The 23,000-nt window shown below is 38.6% G+C and overlaps 1 protein-coding gene across 6 annotated transcripts in view; it reads right to left on the reverse strand.

Annotated features, from left to right (window-relative positions):
• Positions 1-1,065: 1,065 nt before the first annotated feature.
• The window catches only part of LOC120318862 (tetratricopeptide repeat protein 39A-like), a 60,516-nt gene continuing 38,581 nt past the window's right edge, over positions 1,066-23,000 (reverse strand). For 3 of the 6 annotated variants that reach the window (XM_039366976.1, XM_039366974.1, XM_039366977.1), the window contains exons 8-19: positions 21,819-21,884; positions 21,001-21,109; positions 20,132-20,199; positions 19,117-19,176; positions 17,951-18,112; positions 10,509-10,600; positions 9,978-10,098; positions 8,004-8,115; positions 4,737-4,851; positions 4,416-4,532; positions 3,457-3,579; positions 1,066-1,936 (exon numbers count right to left, since the gene is read on the reverse strand). In XM_039366976.1, the coding sequence (XP_039222910.1) occupies positions 3,462-3,579; positions 4,416-4,532; positions 4,737-4,851; positions 8,004-8,115; positions 9,978-10,098; positions 10,509-10,600; positions 17,951-18,112; positions 19,117-19,176; positions 20,132-20,199; positions 21,001-21,109; positions 21,819-21,884 (1,140 nt within the window). In that variant the 3' untranslated portion in view covers positions 1,066-1,936; positions 3,457-3,461. Of the gene's footprint in view, positions 1,937-3,456; positions 3,580-4,415; positions 4,533-4,736; positions 4,852-8,003; positions 8,116-9,977; positions 10,099-10,508; positions 10,601-17,950; positions 18,113-19,116; positions 19,177-20,131; positions 20,200-21,000; positions 21,110-21,818; positions 21,885-23,000 lie in introns of those variants that run through there. The other 3 variants (XR_005559612.1, XM_039366975.1, XR_005559613.1) reach the window with 3 other exon arrangements.

Below are 23,000 nucleotides of genomic sequence, written 5' to 3' on the forward strand. Positions count from 1 at the left end.
TCAGGCTCCGAGGGAGCTCTACCCTCCGAGCCCTGAAATTATGGGGATCCAGGGGAGCTCTTACCTCTACCTGAGCAGCTCTTCTCCTCTCTTTCTCCCAGGGAGGAGATTCAAACCGCAGGACAGCTGATTGTAAAAATCCCGCGGCTTTTACACAACCCAGGAACGGGCTGCTTTGTGAAAAGCAGCCATCGTAGCTGCTTGATCCACAGGAAGTCCCTTTTTTGTTCTCTTTCTTGATATGAGTAATATTAAAAAGTTGAAATTATTTAGATAAAGGAAATATTTAAATGTGATTGAATTTAAGAAACTTATAATGAATAAAAATGTTTTGAATAAGAGTTAAAAGACTAGATGACTAGATGTATTAAATGGAATGTTTAAAGATTAAACATTTTTAATTATGGTTAAAAAGAAGAAATTTAGGAAATAAATATATATTAGCTTAGAGGGATATATATTTTAAGTAGTATGTTCTTTTTTATGCTTCTTTACTCTTGCTTTTCTTTCTTTTTTTCTACTGTTTTATCTATTCCTTAAGAATTGTAAAAGTGTGAGATGGTTCATATGGAAAAATAGTTAAATTCTTAAATGTAATTAACTTTTTAGAAAATCTTAACCAGTAAGAATATCTAGAATTTGGTGGGAGAAACAAATTAAAATAAGGACTGTAACAGGATCTATGATAAGGCAACCAGAATGATTGGATAGAAAAAAATATTATATTGATGTGATTATTATTTTTAGGACTATTGGGAAAAATATATATTTAATTGTTATCTATCAAAACAATAAGAATTGTATTAACTCAATGTTTGCAAAAGAGGATATTTTGGGAAAAGAGGAAATCAACTAAAACTATTACGTGGATTATGGATTATAGAAATCAATTGTTAGTGATTGTTTTACAAATGTAACTCAGACAACACACTGTTCACCAATTATTGATTTATGTTTTTTAAAAATCAATAAAATATATTACAAAAAAAAGAGTGGGTTGATGTGTTCTTTGATAAAGGTGAAAGCAAGACAAGAGCCAGTAAATTATAAAGAAAAACAAAAAAATTGAGGCTGGATATTAGGAGTAATTTTATTATGCCCATAGCTATTAAGCAGTGCTTAATTCTCCCTTGCTGGAAGTTTTCAAATGAGATTGGATTGTCACTTGTCAAAGCAGTTTAATGGATTCCAGCACTAGATCCAATCCCTGGACTGGATGATCTTTGAATAAATCTTGACTCCCGGCAACAGGTCCATGCAGTTTCCTTGGCAACGTTCCAGAAGTGTTGGTCATTGCTGCCTTGTAGGATATTTTAAGTTCCCAGTCTAGAACAAAGTGTGATTGATTCAAAATCATCCAGCTAGTTTCTATGTCTAAGGGGGACTAGAACCTGGGTCTTACTGCTATTTATCTAGTACCCTAACCTCTGGATCACCTTGGTTTTCAAGTGGCTTATAAGATCCCATGGACTTATACTTCCTATTATTTTTATTCCTTTAGGAGCATAATGATAGAAACATGACAAAGAACCAACATATAACAAAGGATAAGTAAAGTAACAATAAAGATAACTGTTTCAGCAATAAATCTACAATACAACAGAAGTAGAATTGATTTCATTTATATTCAGTCATTGAAGAAAATGCCAAACTGTCTATTTGCAGTTTGCACTTTCAAATTTGCTTTCCTGTGCCTGGTTATGTTAATATACTCACATTTTGTGATATAATATCTAGTTGAAGTTTGCTCTTAGATTGGACAAGAATACGATACACATTGGTCAAATCAAATCTTATGCTTAATGTCTTTGGAGGTAATCATGCAGGTCAGGTGTCTCAAAGGTGCTTTTCTAAAATGGCAGCTGGACTTTCTTGGATTCTTTTCCCTTGAAAACATTTTGCTTCTCATCCAAGAAGCTTCTTGAATTCTGAAGTTCTGAAAAAAAAATCAAGAAAGTCCAGTTGCTTTTTGGAAAAGCATCTTTGGGACAAATCTTACATTAGAATGTTTCAGGGACAAAAGGTTATGAAATGTATTGGTCAGTGAAATTAACCCAGATCCTATCTTCAGAATGTCATTTGATTCTATTTTGGCTCATAAATGAACTGTTCACTGTTTTTGTTAGTAGATTTAAGGGCTACTGTAGCAGGAACTGACAATTTAAGTGCCATTTAACATAATAGATTTTACTCACTTGTGAAAATTGTTCCTAGGGGGAGGAATACTAGCAACAAAGGGAAGGGAAGACAGAAGAACAAGTAAAAACAAAAAACAGCATGTTCAAATGTCATCACCACACAATAAAAGAAGAGATACCAAAAATGTTCCCTTTATGCCTTTCCATCATTTTAATGCTAATTACACCAAATGTAATTTTAAAATAAGGAATGCAAACAAGTACAACAAAAACCACATTGGCTTATTGGCTTGTATCTAATATCTAATAAGCAGTCCTGAGTAACAGTATGGCAAGAAGTGTCCTGGGTTAATGAGACAACCAACAAAGGCATTGAAACAGCTTTTTAAAAAGAAAATAAACCATATTTCAATAGCCTAGTGAATCTGTAGAACCAATCTTACTTGTTAATACAGTAATCAGATTGAAAACTGATAAGATCCATCAGCTGTTTTTGCCAAATTGATCAGCAAAGTACATATACTGGGGCAAGTATTGACATAAACAGAATTCTGGAAGTAGTCATAGGCTTTTGAAAATGTCTAAGTCCAGTTACTATTCATTCTGCAATATAATTCCTTAAGGGGTTGTTTGCACTCATCCCAAATGCTGTAAACATTTTAAATCACTTTCCAACATTTAGAAATGTTCTTAAATAGAGAATGAGCTGATAAGTTTTTGTAAAAAAAAAAAAAAAATCTGTTCTTTTGAAAAAGAGAAGGCCACTGCAGAGAGTTGAGGTTCTATTATGTTTCTAGCCAAAACTGGAAGTCTTTGCTGAATTAATTGCATTATTAAGCTCACTCCCAGTGTGACAGGAAGAACCATCTGATATGCCTTGCTGGTTAAGGAGCACAGACTGAGAAAGAAAGTGGTTGAGGATTTCCCAAGAAATATGAAATTAAAAAAGAAACATTAGGAGGCTGTAAAGTCCATGTTATTTCAAAATTATGAGGTTGAAAAAGAACAGAAAATAGGAGCCCTCATGTGGGTTGATTCTGACATGGAATAATGAAGACAACCTGCTCCTGCCACCTTCATTAATTAGCAAGCAGCATTTTCATAGCTGCACCCTGGTTTTGGAAGCTGAAATCCAGTCAGGTAAGACCCATCCATGCTCATCATAATGCATTAAACACTAGGCCAGAAGCTCAGTGGTACAATTACAACACACTCCTTCAAATAGGGCCACCCCAGGAGAAGACAGCATCCCAAGCCCTTGTACTTTGGCAGTTCTTTCTTTGGTCCAAGCACTCCTAACAACAGTTTGTGAGGAAACCTGCTTTAGGAAGGACTGGTTCCATCTGCATCATTTTCTTCCTGGCTGGCCTTAAGTTTGGACAATACAGCGTGAATCCGGAACAGTGTTCGTGACTCCATTGAATAATTTTTGTAGTTGTTCCTGGTGGGAAAAACACTCAAAAATTGTTATATCCTTTATATCAAACCTGTATGTATTCTGCACACCAAAAATTTATTTCAGGAATCCAGGTATTATCTTCCAGGATAATATTTGATATTTTGTAGATATGACTAAAGTAGATGTCAAAAGGATAGCTAAGCATTCTACCAGGTCAGATAGGGTAGGCACACTCCTAGTTCCTTCCCCAAATATTAACATCTGTTGGGAGCTAGGAATTATTCCTTTTCCCTGGCAGCCCCTGCCCTATGGAGCACCTTGCCTTTTGAAGTTTAGCAGGCCTCCACTCTCTTAGCCTTCTGGCTTTTCCCCCTAGCATTGGGAGAAGATTAGATGATGGCACATTAGCATAGATGGCTGCCAGATTTTTTGTTATTTCTAATATTTTATGTTTTAATTGGTTGAGGTTTATAGTTTTTTAAATGATTTTATTTATTTATTTTCATTTTTGATTGGGGGCTACCCAGATATAGTAAAAAACGGGCAGCTATATAAATGTTTAAATAAATAAATGTCTAGATCAGATGAATATGATCCAATAAAAAGAAATGCATTGAACAAGCCTATGAAATACATCATTGCTTATTCAATTACTAGTCAAGTGGTTTGACTCAGAGTAACTAAGCTGAGAACCTGCTAGTTCTTAGACCTACTTAGAATTACAAAGAACTTGGGCAACAGAGGAAAACATAATTCATGGCTGGCAAACACCTTTTGACCCTTCTCTCTATGAGATTATAAAACTGTCTCAAATGCTGTTAAACTGTGAAGTAGTGCTATCTTCTAGGGCAAAATATTATGAGATATGCTGAACTTACTTGGCTGTGCGAAGCAACTGTACAGCCTCTTCATTTTGACCTTGTGCCACATACAGCAGACTCAGTTCCAATAGTGCATTGGGTACCAGGTAATGATCATACCTGATCTTCTTCTTACTGTAAGCAGATAGATAGTCATGCATCCTGTTTTCCTGGAAGCTTTCCAGGGTTTGTTGTGGTGCAGCTTTCCCTGATCTAAGACCTCCAGATATGTTGGAATTAAGTTCCCAGAACAGTCAACAATGCCTCACACTCCCATCACTCCCCAATTTTTTCCCAAATTTTTCAATTTTTTTTTTATCAAAGAGACCTGCATCATACCTGCTATGGACAGCGTTGAAGCACGCCTCAGCCTGAGCCAAACTGTGCAAATGCTTGAAGACTAGGCCTTTGAGAAGTAACACGAGACACTGATCATCTACCTGGTACTCACTGGCTGAGGAAATTGTGGAAAGAGAAATGGAAAGAGCAGAAGAAAAATTAACCAGGCTAAGCAGTTATTGAATATTCTACTTTGCAGAAAGGTTGAATGGCAATATTTCCATTCACATTATTTGTGTAGCAGGTAGCTTACTCGGTCTGCTTGTATGGGTAAAAATGGAGCCCATACCTCTCCCTGCACATTTATAACAGCTTGTTTGTGATGCCAAAGAGCTAAACTACAAAAACAGATTCCCCTTCCAAAATGTGCAAGGAAATGTTTATTATTTTTAAAGATCAGATGATTATCTCACCTTTCCCCCAGGACTTTAAATTCATATATAAAACAGAATTATAGAACTGGATGGGTCCATAAACATTATCTAGTTGATTCTTCTGTACAATGCAGGAATAATGCACTGCCCTCCAATTTTTCCCTACAACAGTCCAATGGAGCAGGCTGGTCTGAGAGACTGACCTAAAGTCAGCCAAGCCAATTCAACCTTATTTTCAGGGACAAAGTATCTGCTAAACTACGTCTTACGAAAAACATCATCTTAACATTTACTGTCTTGTATTTAAGCTAACAGTTCTTATTATATCAACTCAGTAAAAACATCATTATTACATTTATCAATAAATTTTAGCTTATACATATCTTAATTATTTTTTACATTCAGTCTTCATAAACAATCTATATCCTGTTATTAATTTTTCCCAATTTTTAGTTTCCCATTAATATTCCAATTTAACCTTTAATATTTATAATTTTCGGGCTTTAGGTAACCAAGATTTCTCTTATCTCAATTCATAACAGAATCTAATATCCAAAATACACATTTTATCTATTTGAATATAATCTTGTTCTATTTCCTAAAAGTTATCTATTTCCCACCATATTAAATCACCTACTTAATAATACAATATCCCCTTTAATAAATCAAAACCATTATATATATATTACCTGGGTTAATCAATAAATCAAACATATTCATAATAATTATTATTTTTCTTTTAGGTCTAATTTTTAAATATTAAAATCCTTATTTTCAACTAATTTCCAAATATTTTAAATCTAATGACCAGAATTCCCCTTACCTCAACTTCTCCCTTTAACCCTCTAATTCAGTGGTTCTCAACCTGTGGGTCGGGACCCCATTTGGGGTCGAATGACCATTTCACGGGGGTCGCCAAACAAGGCTGTCCGCCATTTTTTCCCCCTTTTCTTTGGCCATGCCCCTGGCACCCGGTGATGTATAAGTGGTTGGGGGGTCACCACAACAAGGGGAACCGTATTATGGGGTTGCGGCATTACAAAGGTTGAGAACCACTGCTCTAATTAATAATATGAAATCCCCTCTAACAAATCAAACCCCCAATTATCTTCAGCCTTATTCTGGCTTTCTTCCTTTGCCAACTAGGTTTCCATATCAGTGCTTTTAAATCATCAAATAGATCTCCCAATATTATTATATATGTTATTTGAAATAAAGGAGACCATTTTTTTAAAGGACTAGCCCATTTGTATTCATTAAGTTGTCTCCCTATTATTCCAATTGCCCATGGTTGCCCTGATATGTTTATCTTCCATTCAATCTGTTCTTCTTCTTTCTCAAATTTCTTTTGATTTATATAGAAAGTATTTTCCATTTTCAGTGTTGTCACTCCCTTTTCTGGATTTTCCATTAACTGTATTTGTTGGTCAATTGAATCCTCTGTCTTAATATTTGATTGTTCCACTTCTGTTATCTTCTGCATTGTTAGTTCTTTGGTTGTAGTCAAAGTTTGGGTTTGTGTATCTAAGCTGGCATCTTGATCTTTTATGTTAGGTCTTATTTTATCACAGGCTGAAATAATGGTTTCATGTATTGCTTTCAACATGGAAATGATCTTTTCCTGGTCTTCATCCATCTCTTTCATGTGTTTATAAATAGTCTTTATAGTAGAAATCATTTGTCAAGCAAGATTTTATAGTCCAAGATATTTCATCATCTCATATAGTAACCAATATTCCTCAAATAAAGAGATAGAAAGGCAATTCCCCACATAAAACTCTGAAAGTCAGTAAAGGTTTACATTCACAGTTCAAGTAGGCCAGTTATGCTGCCCAGCTGTTCTCTTACAGCTGAGTTTCTCACAGGTGGTGCCAAAGTCAGAAGAGTTTTATCTAAAGTCTGGGCTTCGAGCCAAGACTCTTTTAGGAAATAACAAGTTGTAATACCAAACTTTGCCACAACATGTCACCTATGCCGCTTAAAGTTTTTTAAGTCCAAAATTTTTATAATCCTTTTTCCAACTTTTTTTTTTTTTTTTTTTTTTGCAGATAAAAGCAAATGTCTCCAATAAAAATAGGAAAATTTTTGGTCCCCAAGTTTCAGGAACATATAAATCCAATTAGATTAAAGTTGTTCTTTTAGTGCTTTAATTCCCCTGGGTAGTCAGTCGCTGCTATTCTTAGAGGGTGAGATAGAAATTCCCTTCCCTCTCTCTTCACAGGGGGAAAGATACTTCAGGCAGCTTTTACAGAAAAAGTACTTAGGGTAAAATAAAAATTGGATCTCATCCAGTTTCATCCACGTTGCTTTCAAAGTGCTTGGTGGTAAGTTTGACCGGCTGTCTGCAGCCTAGTGACGGGCCATATTACTATGTCCGGTCTTTCCTCTACCCATTTGGAGGGCTGCCCTGGATCGAGCAGGAGGGCTGCCGCCCTCCCGTGATCAAGCAGGGGTCTCCTCCTTGCTCGTCGCCCATTTCGACCCTTTCCAGGGTCCCCCAGCGGAGGGAAACCAAACGCAGAAGACAGAGCTCGCCTTCTAGCATCCATGCAGCCACAATGGCAAACCAGAAGTCCTCCAGTTAAAACATTTATGGATCAGAATGCAACCCACCATTTATTCCAGATGTTTCCTATAGAGTGATTCTTTTCCTAAACATGGGTTTCAGTTGTTTACTATTTCTTTTTTTCTAAGAAAGCATGTAGAACCTGGCTGTAAACCAGAGTCATTTTTGGAGATAAAGATTATGCCAATGTTTTTGCAGCTTGCTGGTTTCTGTATTTAAATTGAAAGATGAGATGGGTCAGGGAGCGTGATGTCTCTGTTGCTAACCTGGGGAATCCCTGTCTGTGGATATCAACTTTGGTCTATGTGTAGAAAGAAAGCGTGCTACCTGGTGCTTCTTGTAGCTTCTTCTCAGCCTGTATCAGAGTGTCTAAAGTTCCTTCCAACAACTCTTGCTGCTTGCCCAGCACTGTAAATCCATTCCACATGTACATCATTTCCTGAAAAAAAGATAAAATCAATACAGAAAGTGAAAGAAATGAAAAGAAAGGACTAGGTGAAAAGAAGGACTAGGGGGTAACATGATAGCAGTGTTCCAATATTTGAGGGGCTCTCACAAAGAAGAAGGGGGTCCACCTATTTTCCAAAGCAACAGAAGACAAGACAATGGCACCCCCGCCCTGCCTCGCCTCGTCTTGCCTCGCCTCACCCCGCAGGATGTGCCTCCTGTCCACCACCCCACCTACCAGAGACCCCCTAGATCTCCCCCAACCCTGCCCAGCCCCCACAGGTGTCTCTCCCCACGAGCAACGTAGAAGTGACCATGCCCACCTTGGCCACACCCATCCAGTCTGTCATGACCACTATAGCCATGCCTACCCAGTGGGCCACACCCACCTGGCACCTGTCAATAAATAAGTGGGTTTTGGGTTGCAGTTTGGGCACTAAAAGGTATAGGATCTCCTGCTTGAGCAGGGTTGGATTAGAAGACCTCCAAGGTCTCTGTTATTCTGTTACTGAGAATTGTGGCAGCAGCTATAAATGGAGGAGGCATATTTTGTTATTCTACACCAGGGAAGAACCAGTTTGGCATAGTGGTGAAGGCACCAGGCTTGAAACTAGGAGACTATGAGTTCTAGTTCTACCTAAGACATGAAACTAAGTGACCTTGGGTCAGTCACTTTCTCTCTCTCAGCCTTAGGAAGGAAGCAATGGAAAACTTGCAAGGACGTGACCAGGTAGTCACCAGGAGTCAACACTGCTTTGAAGGCACAACATGGAACCAAAAATTTCATTCCTGAGCTCCTCAACATATGAGCCAAACTAAACTGTATGCTCAGAATGCTTACACATTGTTTAAGATTACTAATTTTATTTTGAAAGAATCAGTTGGTAGAGGATCCACAAACAAGACCCCACAACAGTCCCCTATTAATTTCCACTTTAAACTACTATCTGCCTTCAAAAGACGGTGACTGCATTCCCCTGCACCTTTACCACCAGTTATGGACATTTTTAGCAGGACACAAACCTAATTCCTTCCTTTAAGGGTGTTATTAGTTTTAAACTGACTTGGATCTTTATCTTCTGAGTCAGAAATCCAGGTTCACTGATAATTAGTGTATTAGTATTAAAGTAAAGCTCCCCCCCTTGCTGATTCTAAAGATTTCTTGGGTCACAGTTATACAGTTTCTGAACTGTATAACTGTGACCGGGCTGAAATTAAGCTCTGTGCATCCAAAAGGCAGGAAACTCAATCTAATGTGTCAAATGTGCTTTACTCCTGTAATTCTGTACTCTTTTTTAAAAAAAATCTTATTATAATTTTATTGAGATTAGTTCTTCACCTATAGATACAATGCTAGATGGGAAAGAGTAAGAAGTTGATTTCTGTTTGTTCTGTAAAAATCCTGCCATTTGGAGCACTCATATCCATTGTTGGTAGACAAATCTCAATTAACTAGAATCACAATAGATCTTAGCATCTTGTTTCTTGTTATATTACAGTTTTGCCAGGCAAAAATATGAAAAAAAAACATTTCTTTTGTATATATGCATCTGGTACATGAAATAAATACACACACACACACACACACACACACACACACACACACACACACACACAATATATACACAAATGGGAGAATGTGCCCATGAGTATGTTTCTCAATTGTGTATGTGTACAGTGTGCAAATAGGCTTGCCAGATAATTTAGGAAGAACATCCATTCCAGTTTTCACTTTTGACCTGCAGTTCATGGATCAAATATAAAGACTTTCAGCTTGGCATAACTATGAAGAAATATTCTCCTCCTTTGAGACTGTGTGCTGCAAAATAGTAGAGATCCACTTTCTATCCTTACCAGGGCTGGCACAGGTAAGGGAACCAGTTCACTCGATTTGTAGCGCCTTGCTTTGCGAATGGCAAATTTCTCTGTGGGTGGTGATTTCCCAGCAATTCTTTGTTTGAAGGAGGAAACCTGCCTGTAGAATAAAAGCATGGAAATTACTGAAGTTTCACAAAGGCAGATATGTGGAAATTAAAAATTCTAAGGAAGTTTAGAAAGAGTTTAATCCAGTTCTGCCACATCAGACTTTAAATCACAGTTTTCAGTCCTTTACATGATTATGCTTTTGCCTTTTAACAACATTAGTTCACAAAGAATTCATTCATTGACTGCGCAAAACTTTCTGTAGCAAAGCCATTGTAAATCTGCAGATTCCTAACCTTGGGAATTTGCAGTCAGTTTTACCATTGAAACAAGAGAAAACTCTTTAGATCTGGTTGGGAAATTTTGAGAGTTGAAGTCCACACATCTTAGAGTTCCTCAGGCTGAGAAACCATTTTTCAGAACATTCATCCTAAATTGCCCCCAACTTTCAAAAACTCTTACCTGAAAAGTTCAACCTCTACTTCACCAAAAGGCCGTGGCTCATTAGCAGGCAGCATGCTAAGGAAGGCAGCTTTCATGTACACATACATTGCCTGCAACAAAGCAACGAAGTAAAACATTACAGGATTCTGACAGGGGCTAACTTATTTATGTACTTATTTAAAACATTTATATAGCTGCCCGTCTTATGCCAAACTCTGGGTGGCTCCCAAGAATTAAAACAACATAAAAACCTGTGCTCATCTTATCTGGCATCCTTCTTTCTCAGCTGCCAGGATTGTTTTGTTACCCCTACAATAATGACCAGACTAAGAAACCAATGCCAAAAAGATGGACTACTTTTATTGTAATAGTCATAGTAATGGAATCTTGCAAGTATGAATGTACTCCCCACCCTCCTTTATCTTCGTGTGAACTACTAGGGAACTGAGACATTTGCTGAAATTAGCTTCTTGGCCTGGGCTCAAGCCCTATTTATCTGACCGCTGTCTTGGTAGCAGCTCTTCTTAGTTGGTAAAATATGACTGAGATACAAGGTAGTGAACAGGGGATAACCACAGATAATACAGTTGTAAACGCTGTGACAAACCGAACTGAAGCCATTTTCATTTTATCTTTTTTTTAATATATTTTATTATTTTTTTACAATAACAATCTTTAATGCTTCATGAACAGTGTGTTGTCTGGGTTCATATACTCAAAACAATCAATAACAATTAATTTCCCCGATTAATCAATATGTTAGTTGGTAATATATTTCTTGATCCTCTCTTCTTCCAATAATAATCTCTTTTTGTCTACATTAAACAAATATTTCTTAATCTTTTCAGTACAAACCAAGTTGAATATAAACATTTTTGTATTTATGCATATGATAACATCAACATATAACATATTTTCTAATCAGCTTGTTTCCATTATATTTATAAAACTCATCTTATTAAGTCATTATATGTCCTATTTTCAAACTTTTTATTAAAGCTTAGTTTCCCCTCAGTATTCAGACCACTCTTATCAGTCATACTTTTCTCAAAATTCATTACCTTTAAATATCCAAACTTTTCATTTAAATACATCATCTCAATGTTTTAACATTTCATATATTCTAGAAATATTATACTATATATATAATATATATATATATTATTTCTCTTAGTATAGGGCCCCTTTACAAATTTTATCTATTGTTTTGGCTGTATTCCAACAATATTTAATCTTATACTACACCATCTAATAATCTTACTTTAGGGCCTCTTTATATCCAACACTCACTCTGATGATGCTGGCAGTGGACCAGCGAAAGCTAAGGTTGTTTTTAGTATTGTAAATAGTTGTTTTTATTGTTTTATTTTATAACAATAAACAGCTGGTTTATATCCTTCCCAGAGTTCGAGGATTTTATATCATTGTATAAATATGCCTGGGATTCATATTTTTTATAGTTATGAGGGGCATATATGTATGTGAACGGGATGACAGATGCCATCCCCAATCCAGGCAAAGTTCCAGTTCCATAGCTGGGGCCTGAGCTGCCTCTCCACAACCAAAGCCACCAGCGTTAACTTCAAGTCCAGTGTGGAAGCGAAGCCCAGACCGCATGATAGCCCTGACCATCATCAATGGCTGGTTAGCCCTGATTGCCATCAACACTATGCTAGTCCTGACCATCGACATCGGTATATCAGCCCCAATCAGTACCAACGCTATGAGAGTCTTGACCGGTACCCACGCCAGACCAGCCCTGAACACTATCGACATAGAGCAAGCACCGATCGCTGCCAATATTCGGATAGCCCTGATAGATATCCATGTTAGGCTTGTCCAGATCGATATCACTACCAGGCCAGGACCAGGCCAGACAGTTGTTGCAGACTTAGTCCCGAGCGGCACCCCTAGTGACTCAGTCCCAGAAGTCACCGGTGCCACACCAGGCCAGGACCCCTGCCAAGAGTTGATCAAGCAACGGGACTCCCATGTGATCAATTTCAACAGTATGGATTGCTACAGGCTCTCTTAGATCAGCAACGACCCGTAGCAGCCCTCCTTTCAAGCCTACATTCGAAGATGACCCCAAGAAGTTAACTTTCTTTTTGAATTAAATATGCTCCAACATCTATCCAGACCATGCCACTATGGTCGATATGATAGAGGCAAACCTAGAGGGGGAGGCAGCGGAATGGTTGAACAGTTTGTACAACGAAAAAGCACCTGAGCTATGGGACTACAATCTATTCATCCAGGGGTTAAGAACCAGATTCAAAGATGGTTCCATAGCACTGCAAGCTGAGAAGGACATTTATAAAGTGAAACAGACAGGTCAGCCAGCAAAGGAATACATTCGTGAATTCCGGAGAGTGGCTGGGAAAATTGTGCAGTGGCCTGAATGATCGCTGGTTCATCACTTCAAGAACAGTCTGGACCCAGACCTATTCCTGGCATGCATTTACAGGGGGATCCCTGACCAACTCCAAGAGTGGTATCGCTTAGCTGTGAATTTAGACATCAAGCTGAACCACTACAAAAAGCCACCAATTGCTGGACCTGGGCCGAGACCTGACCCAACAAGACGTCAACTTCCCCGATGAACCCCACCAACTGGAATGATTGGGACTCCAAGGATGTCAACTGGACCATCATTCAAGTGCTTTCGATGTGGCCAGTCAGGCCACCAAGCTGCTGTTTGTCCAGTTCCTTTCCCTCAGCAAAAAAACGCTTCAAGTATGCCAGAGAAACAAAAAAGAAGCTCGCAGCCTACCAAAGAAAAATCAAGCTGGATTAACCAGGAGCAAGCCACTCAAGTCACCTCCCCTACTCAAGAGACGGCCAAGGCCCCGACTGAAGCTGTCACTTCACCTGCTCCATATGACAGCAATGATGAGGGAGAAAATGACCCAATGGTGAGCCAAAGTGTTCCACCTTTTTTCCTCTCCGCTAAGTTCATAGTCTTTAAGGCAGGCACCCAAGTGGACTTACATGTATTAGTAACCTCTGGGTGCTCACAATGCCTGATCAACTGTCTTCAAATTAGGCATCAGAGCGAAAAAGCTTTCATCCCCCATGAGATTTGAACAGGCAGATGGATCCTTAATGGGCAGAGTTTTAGCCACCCACCTAATGGATCCTGTATGACTAGAAGTGGGGGAGCATTGGGAGTTTATTCGATTCATGGTGGCCCAAAAAATGACTGAGATAGTGATTTTGGGATTAGCTTGGCTAGACATGTTGAAACCTCTAATATGGTGGGAGAAGGGGATGAGAACCCTGAGATTACCCATAGGACTGTCACCAATGGAATCTCAACACAGCTATCCAAAACTCTAAGAATGCAGCAGACCCTCTATCAGGAGTGCCTCTGAGATTTGGCTGAAGTGTTCAGTGAGACGGAATGTGACATCCTACCCCCCCCCATAGAACCACTGATTGTGCTATTGAGATCCTGCCCGAAGCAAAATTGCCAAAACTGAAGTTGTATGCAATGACCCCTCTCGAGGTAAATGAACTGCGAGAGCACATAGATAAAAATTTGGAGAGGGGTTTCATTGAACCCACAAAATCCCAAGTGACCACCCTGTATTGTTTAAGGAAAAAAAAGATGGATGCCTTAGAGTCTGGATTGATTTTAAAGGTCTGAACACAGTCAGCGTAGAAAATATGTACCCTCTCCCTTTAATGAAGGACATGTTAGCCCACCTGGTGAAAGGGCAAGTATTCCTGCTGTATTCATGCAACTGATCAACCAGGTGGCGCACGATCATTTGTATAAAGGAATTTTGGTTTATCTTGATGACATCTTAATCTATTCAGACTATGGGAGAACAAAAGATTTTAGTACAAGAAGTGCTCAAAAAACTGCTGAACACAAAACTCTATATGCAAAACTCTCAAAATGCGAATTCCATCAGGCATTTGGATTATCTGGGTTACAGAATTTCCAGCAAAGGAATAGAAATAGACCCAGCTAAAGTGAAAGCTGTAATTGAATGGCAGCCCCCACGAACTCAAAAACAACTTCAGAGCTTTCTAAGATTTGCTAATTTCTACCGCCAATTTATCCCCTCATTTGCTGAGATTGCTTTGCCCATCACTGAACTGTTAAAAACTGGCAAAAATGGGGGTAAACCACAACCAGGCGAACCCCTACGCTGGTCGTTAGAGTGCCAGACTGCTTTTAAGAACTTAAAAAGACTGTTTGCCACCGAACCAGTTCTCAAACCCCCTCATCCTGAAGAGCAGTTTATCAATCAAGCTGATGCCACTGATGTGGCTGAGGGGGCAGTCCTATTACAAAAAAAAACCCGAAAGGAGAATTACAATCCTGCGCTTACCTTTCGAAAAAACTCACTGACACAGAACGGAGATGGGGTATCTGGGAGAAAGAAACTTTTGCAATTGAATGGATTTATTGACTTGGTGTCATTTTCTAGAGGGGAACAAGGTGCCTTTTGAAGTTTGGACTGATCACAAGAACTTGAAAGCACTGAAAACTCCCCGCAAACTCTCTCCCAAATAAGTTCACTGGGTGCAATATTTTAACTATTTTATCTTTACCCTGAAATATATACCAAGAGGAAAAAAAATTGGCTAACGCCCTCTCTAGGTTACCTCAATATAAAAGCCAATGCAAAGTAATTATAAACCCTATTATACCATCATCACTAGTTATTTCTCAGATAAACCCTGGAAAACAACAACATGTGAAGTGACTTAATCCAAGTGACCTATTAATAGAGAAATTAAAACAAGAACTAAAAATGATCAATGGTTCAAGGAGAATCAAACCATCTTGACCCATAGGGATGGATTGGCTTGGAAAGGGTGGAAATTATATTTGTCTGAACCGCTCAGGCTCCAAGTGCTCCAGTGCAGCCACGATGTTAAGCAAGCTGGTCACTTTGGTTATTTAAAGACATTATACTTAATTCGGAGGCAATTTTGGTGGCCAGGCTTAAAGAAAGATGTGGAGAACTATGTAAAAAGTTGTGCAGGCTGTGCTACCATGAAGAGGATCCCAGGAAAGCCTCCTGGACTATTACAGCCTGTTGCAGATCCTTCTTAACCATGGGAAGAGATCACTATGGATTTTATTGTTGAATTACTGGAGAGTAATATGGCCTGTGATTGATCTTTTTTCAAAGCAAGCTCACTTCATAGCATGCTCAGGCCTCCCCTCTGCCCAGAAACTAGCCAAATTGTTTCTCAAGCATATTTACCAGTTACACAGTGCACCAAAATGGATAATTTCTGACAGGGGAGTTCAATTTACAGCCAGATTCTGGAGAGATTTCCTCAAACTGGTTGGTTCTACACGAGGACTTGTCATCGGCTTTTCATCCCTCTACGAATGGAGCGGCTGAAAAAGCGAATGCAATGGTGGAGCAATATCTTAGATGCTATGTGGATTACCAGCAGACAAATTGAACTGATCTCCTCCCTTTCGCTGAAGTGGCTTATAACAATATTGTACACAGCAGCACCAAACTTATGCCATTTAAGATAGCCACTAGAAGGAATTTTATTCTGATGCCTGAATACCCCCAGGAACTCCCTGCTTCTCAAACATTAGATCAGTGGGTGTCTACTTGGAGGGGTATTTGGAACAATACAAAGAAAGCTTTGACAAAAGCCTCAGAGGTTTACAAAAAGCAAGCAGATAAGAAAAGAGTGCCTCAGAGGTCGTTCCACATGGGGGGGGGGAGTTTATATTTCTACAAAGTATCTCAGACTTAAGTTATCTACCAAAAAATTGGGACCGAAATACCTGGGACTATTTCCCATAGTGCAGATTTTAAACCCGGTTACCGTAGAATTAAAACTCTCTCATCTTTTAGGAAAGATCCACCCAGTGTTTCACTGCAGTCTGTTAAAGCCTTTTAGAGAGTTGACTCTGAGACCCCCTCCCAAGAAAGCACCTGGACTGCTTGTGGTGGCTGGAGAGATTCATTACGAAGTAAAGCATATTCTTGATGCTAGATTATACAAGGGGAAATTGCAATATTTAGTGCAGTGGAAGGGATATCCGTTGTCAGAAGCCACCTGGGTGAAAAGTACTGATGTGAAAGCTGACAGATTGATACACAAATTCTATGATAAACACCCAAGTAAACCAAGAGGGGATTCTTAACTGTTATCCTTGTTTGATTTGCAGGATTTCTCTTTTAAGGGGAGCCGAATGTCAATGCTGTGACAAACCGAACTGAAGCCATTTTCATTTTGTCTTTGTTGCCACATATTTAGTTAGAAGAAGTGGGGGGGGGTGTAGTTTTCAGTTAGCCAAAACATTTCACATATACGGGAACCAAGATCACTGCTGATAACATTTTGGCGGGCTGGAGCAGCTGGGAGAAGTGCCCACATTTTCAAACAATTGGTGAATGTGATTTATGATAGCAATTTGGGGTGGGAAATGAAACTTGCAAATTTGTAACCAAGGGGAGGGGAATTTAGTCTTGGGTTCACCCTTGTATGTGCCATGTTGTAGCCAAATAAAAATATTCTTTAAGGAAGAAATGCTTGCCTTGAAGTTCTTTTAAATGGTCTTATCTATCGGAATCATGACAACAGTCTTCTATGAATTGTTCAGTCCTATTTTAAAACTATTTAAATTAATGGTCATTACCATATCTCATGGGAGCACATGGCATAGTTTAACAATATGTTGTATAACTAAACACTATACTTTTCAGCCCTGAATCTCTTTTCATTTCAATGAGTAATCCAAACTTATGATATTGTAAAATAGGGGAAAATCAGCCATATTTTCTATCTCAAGGCAATTTAATATTCTCTTCATGCTTATTTTTACTCACTTCCACTTCAAAGTAAAAAATCCTAAATACTCCTCTCTAATCTTCTAAATATTTTGCTTGCTCTTTTAAAAAAAAATCTTTACAATATTTTCTTTAAGGTATAATAACCAGAACCATACATAATGTTCATAGTATAATCTCACCATCTGTCATAATACTGTAATTATATTGACATTTTTATATTTAATTCCCTTCCAATGAATCAGCATAGAATTTGTGCATTCTCTCTTTTTATAACAGTTGTATTGAGCCATCCACTATGATCCCATAGCTCCATTCATGAATAATTGATGCTAGCTCTAATCCTATTAATAGATTAAAGGTAGTATGAATCCTCAGCACTAAGGTTATGGTACATCACTTCTGAAAGTGTGAACACACACTTGACTTTGATAATCCAGCTCCATATTCTTCCTCAAATGCTAGGCTTCAAAACTGGGAGAATTGGTGCTGAGTCACTAAAGGTGGAATCAACAGAAAAGAGCCAACAAATTCCCAAGGTTTCAATGGCCTTGATGTACTTTGCCTTTTTTTTTTTAAGGAAGAGGTTATCAGTTTCCACAATTTGGTATACTGTTTGAATATTTTACTCAAATACACCTGGGTTGCTCTTTAATTGCTGAACACCTTTCTAACCTTAGACCAGCGGTTCTCCTTGCTCAGCAGATCTGCGTAGAAGTACGCCATCTTCCACATTCCTTTGTAGGCAAAGCACCACATCAGTTCCCAGTAGCACATATGATGAAACTGCTTCCAAGCTTGTTGTGCTGAGCAGCCTTCTTCAAATTTCTTGATGGCCTGTCCAGGGAGGGAAAAGTCAAAAGGAAAGTTGTAAAAGGGTTAGCATTTTTACTGGCAAGGAGGAGACAGGGTTCATACAATACTGGAGGTAAGCTTCAATTCAAAAATCATAGCTTTCTTTTTAAAAATAAGCAATCACAAAGCAATGAGGGCTAGACATTTGTTAAAATAGGTTTGAAAATTGGGATATTATGATAATTCAGAAACAATACCCAGTGATTGTCTATGTGCCATTACTCTTAATTTAGAGCTGAAATAATCAGATGAAAATTTATCTTTGATGAACAGTAATTGAGATATGTAGGACACAAAATTAAGTGCTTTATTCTGAACTTCCTGTGTCACTACCTTCTTCATCTTCCATCTCAGCAAGTAGTGGGTCTGGGTATAGGAGGTACTAAGACCACGATGGTCATCATGGAAGGCAGAAGCTTAAAACACTAATATATCAGACCTAAAAATAATTAGTAGGATGATTCAGGCATATTGTCAGATCTGCCATCTTCAGCTTAGTGCTTTGCTTGCATCTGCCATGAATTGTTAGGGAGATGGAGGGAAGAGGAAATAGGCAATTGGCATGCACAGGGTAGAGATGAGTCAAAGGGGGAGGGGGATTGATGGAATCCAGAGGTGTGAGAGCCAGCCTGTTCCATTCTTCAAGGCCACAGAGCCTGGAACAGGAATGTGAATTGCACCAATGGCACCAAACATCCAAGGGGTTCCCAAACACCTAAGTGGCATGCCATTGGATGAAGCCAAACTGGCCAAAGGGGGACGGCTGGGGAAAAGCGGAAAGTCTGTACTTTTTGCACAGGAAGCCTTACTTCTAGCCTGCTTTAGCTGCAACCAGTAATCCTTAGTAAATGTATCACTTCAACCAAATGCAGTCGAGGATCTTTCCTTCCTAGGGACTTAGCTGAGGCATTCCTGACACATACTCTCCATGATGGTGGAAGACATACTGGTTAGATTCCTGTTCTGATCATACTAAAGCACCTCACCTCATTGATGTTCCCTTTGATTTCCTCTATCCTCCCAGCAAAGAACAAGAAAATGGCACTCTGCAAAATTAAAGAAAAGGATACTCAGGTATGGGGAAACAGCTGTAAGCAATATGACAGAACCTATGTTGATCCACTCTATCCCTCCCACATTATCCATCCAAAGCCATCTTTACTGGGATAAGAAACCGTATCAAAGGTGAGAGCAAAAAAAACTAGCTGGAGTCCCAGAGTCCTCATGGGGTATATACCTCATAATGGAGAAAGATAACTTCAGAAATTTCTACACCACTTTGGATAGATTAGTCCCACTTTTATCAACCCCCCCCCCGAACATTCTGAAGCTGAGTTTTTACTGCATCAATCGGTGTTTAACCAAACTACCTGCTATATCAAATTAACAGATTTTGCTTTATTCTAAAGGAATGCCTTTTAAGCGCTGCTAGACAGAAGATAAGAGTTTTGAGTTCACACATACCACATTTTTTTAATGAAGCTCTAAATGTAAAGTGGCTGTTGGATCTTCAAAAAGCTCTCTTATATTAAAAAGTGACATCATTTTCAAAAACAAAACCAAGAGTGAAGAAAACTGAAACATTCAGGGCCTTTCAGAAATCTAAAGAAGTCTAAGATACTTTCAGCTTTTGAGGCCCTTTACCATAAGAAAAATTTAAAAACCTGGAAACAAAGTGAAGCACCCAAAGAGAGAAATATTATTTGATTATCTTTAGCAAAAGAAAATAAATATGAATCTAAATCTAAGTTTCCCTTTGAGCTCAAGGCTCAGGTTAAGAGTCCCAAACACCTCTCCACTGTAGTGCAGCCCACCCCATCGGCCTCCTAGATGCAAAACGTAAACACATCGTGCCTTCCCCCACATCTAGCTCTGTTGCAGCCCAAAAATTTCCTTACAGCTTCCAAGTAGGGAAAGAAAAATCTAACTGATCCTTCAGTTAGACACAAACACAAAGTGAGTGACCTCAAGGACATGGCAGTCATTCCGATACCATTTTACCTGCGGATAGCGGGAGAGGTATGGCTTTAGTAGGGCCTCAGCCTCTGTGAAATCATCTTCACCAATCCCTGGGGACAACACAGAGAGATAAAGGTGCATAGCATGAGTAAGAATAAGACAATTATAAGTTCATGTCTCCCAGAGAGACCTTGAAATATCCTATTAGAGACTGAAGATATTGTTATGTAAAATAAGTAAGCCATACATTATGGTTATCCCTGAAAATATTGCTTTTCCCAGTTGGGTCAGGTAGCCAATCCTGAAGATTTCTGCTATATTTCTGATCTACAAGTCCTTAAAATTGAAATGTTTCAGTCCCATTTCCTAGTTTTCTCTCAACCTCTTAAACAATCAGCCAGAGAAACAACAGTTTGTCACTATTTGCACTGAAGCCCTCTTGTCATTAAACTTGAGGAAGGTAGCCCCCTTTTCTGAACTGATTAATAAACATTTATAAAAACTCATTTCATGCGTTTCTGAATTCCAATTATCTCAGTAAGTCTTAATGTGAATCATACTGGACAGGGCAACATAGTTATACTACTGTATATGTAAGAACAAAAGCCCACTTGCTTTCTTGCAGAAATCATCTCACTATGACTGAAGGAATGCTAAGCAGTCTTATACATATTAGATTAGGCCAGCTTTCTTCTTTTTAGTTCAACCATGACTATGCCAATGCCTTCCATTAGAACTTATTTTAGTTAATTGCAGAAAAAGGTGTATATATCCCCATTAACTGACCTTAATCAAAATAAGAAAGCCACCCCCCACCCAAAGCAGCATCTATTGGGAGAAAGAGACCCAGTTCCTTGATCATGCTACTGCCACATCACCAATGCTTCTCTCCGGTGGAGGGACTCACCTACCTAAAATGAAGGTAAGGAAAGTGTAGTAGCAGAGAAGCAACATTGTACAAAGTAGAGCCCGCAAGTTGGGTGTGGTGGCTCCCTGATGTAGTTTTTGCAAACCATAATCCTGAATGGAAATTAGAAATAATATTCAGAAAACAGAGAATCCAGGGAAAGAAATATAGAGAAGAAATATTGTATTCATTTGCAGATAAATTCAGCAAAGGTGAGAAAAAAAATTCCCCAGATACAGAAAAATATTCTGGATAGGCGCACTGGTTTTAGTGACCTTTATGGGATTTCAAATTGATCATATGGAGGAACCTGGCAATTAGTGCCCTCACCCCACTGCCAGAAGAGTGAAATGCATCTCTGAGTTCATACATAATATTAAGTTATAAAGTAGTCTGGCTTTGTTTTGGATTAGCATGGCATTCATATTCATCCAATTTAATTATGTTACAAATTACATCTTACTAGTGGTTCAATGAACCATGAATTTAAAACTTCCAAGCTAAGTGTTACATATGCAGGTGTGTCAAACTGCCGGCCCATGGGCTGGTTGCATCATGCAGAGGCCACATCCACCCCAACTCTGGCAATGCAAAAAAAGTCACGATACGTCGCGACACGTCACATGATGTGGTGAGTTTGACACCCGTGATCTAAAGTATTGGGAAGACACCACACCAGGGAAACCCAGAGAAGTCAGTTTTTGAAGGATTTGATTACTGATCTAAGTGTACCAGTGTCCTCTCACAAAACAGTTATACATCACCATATACATTCTGCAAGCCCAAATAATGCATCCATAGCCTTCAAACTGGCACTTGTACCTTGTCCCCCGAAAACCCAGCAAATTCCAGAAGTCTCAAAATCCGGGGTGGAAAGAGAGAGAGAGTCTGTGGAAGACACACAACATAAAAGATAACAGAGGCAGGACTATGTAAGGACTTCCCAAATCTTCTATTTCCTTTAAAGTATTTTTTAATAGGATCAACTCTGAACCATTTGTTGACATTGTCCACTACAAAGCCCTCCACATCCTCTTCCCCACAGTTTTCTTCCATTGGCATCGTCTTTTCCCAGGAGGGGATTCCAGCTTGCTTCTCTCTTAATAGTAAGCACCCATGCTGTATTACTTCAGACTTTCATGCCGTATTACTCAGAGCCTATAAATGCTTCTCCACAGCAACATTTGATTCTACAAATCAAATTCCCCATTCCTGGAATAGTTCCTTGTTGGGCACAATTTTCTCTTCATATAATATGTGTTATTTACTGACCAACTAAATACTTTGTGAGCCACACTATTCTTGGTCAATCAATCTATATCATCAAGGCCTTGGTTTTCCGTATTGGTAGGCTAGCTGCTCTTCCTCCATACAAATCCATCATATCAAACTTATGGAAGTGACCATGGTCAGCATAGATATTATGCTTGTAGAAAAAAGGGTATTTCTAATACCTTTTCACCACTCATTTCTGATATCACATCCCAAATTTTAAAACAGACAGAAAACAAGGAATGAATTTAGCATATGATCAGTGTACCTAAGCCATGACAAAAGATCTGAGATTTAGATTGGCAAGAGCCTCAATGGAGTGGGATTTTGGCCAATGTAGATCCACCAAATGCAATTTTCCATCATTCCAGAAATCCTTTTAGGTATATCAACAACTAAGAGCTACACATTTTCAAAACTAAAAAGCACAAGGCAAAAACTTTATTGAATCATGGGAAAAGAATTAAAAAATGCAGGAATTAATCTACAATAAGAAAGGTTAAAAACAGGCAACCCAATCAACTGTAGTAAATGGCTACTGTACATTATAGTATGCAATACTGTAAACATTCTTCAGTACATCATATGTACTGAGCTCAAGAGTGTAGTCCACCAATGTCAACTCAAAAATTATTTTCATTCTTATAGGGAGCCTGATGGTGTCTAACTTTTTCGTACAATGCATAATTTTATGAACTTCTATCATATCCTGCTTTTTTCAGTTAAGATATC

This window comes from Crotalus tigris, unplaced genomic scaffold, assembly GCF_016545835.1.
Source record: "Crotalus tigris isolate CLP2741 ecotype Arizona unplaced genomic scaffold, ASM1654583v1 scf7180000020503.524756, whole genome shotgun sequence".
NCBI classification, from domain to species: Eukaryota; Metazoa; Chordata; class Lepidosauria; order Squamata; family Viperidae; genus Crotalus; species Crotalus tigris.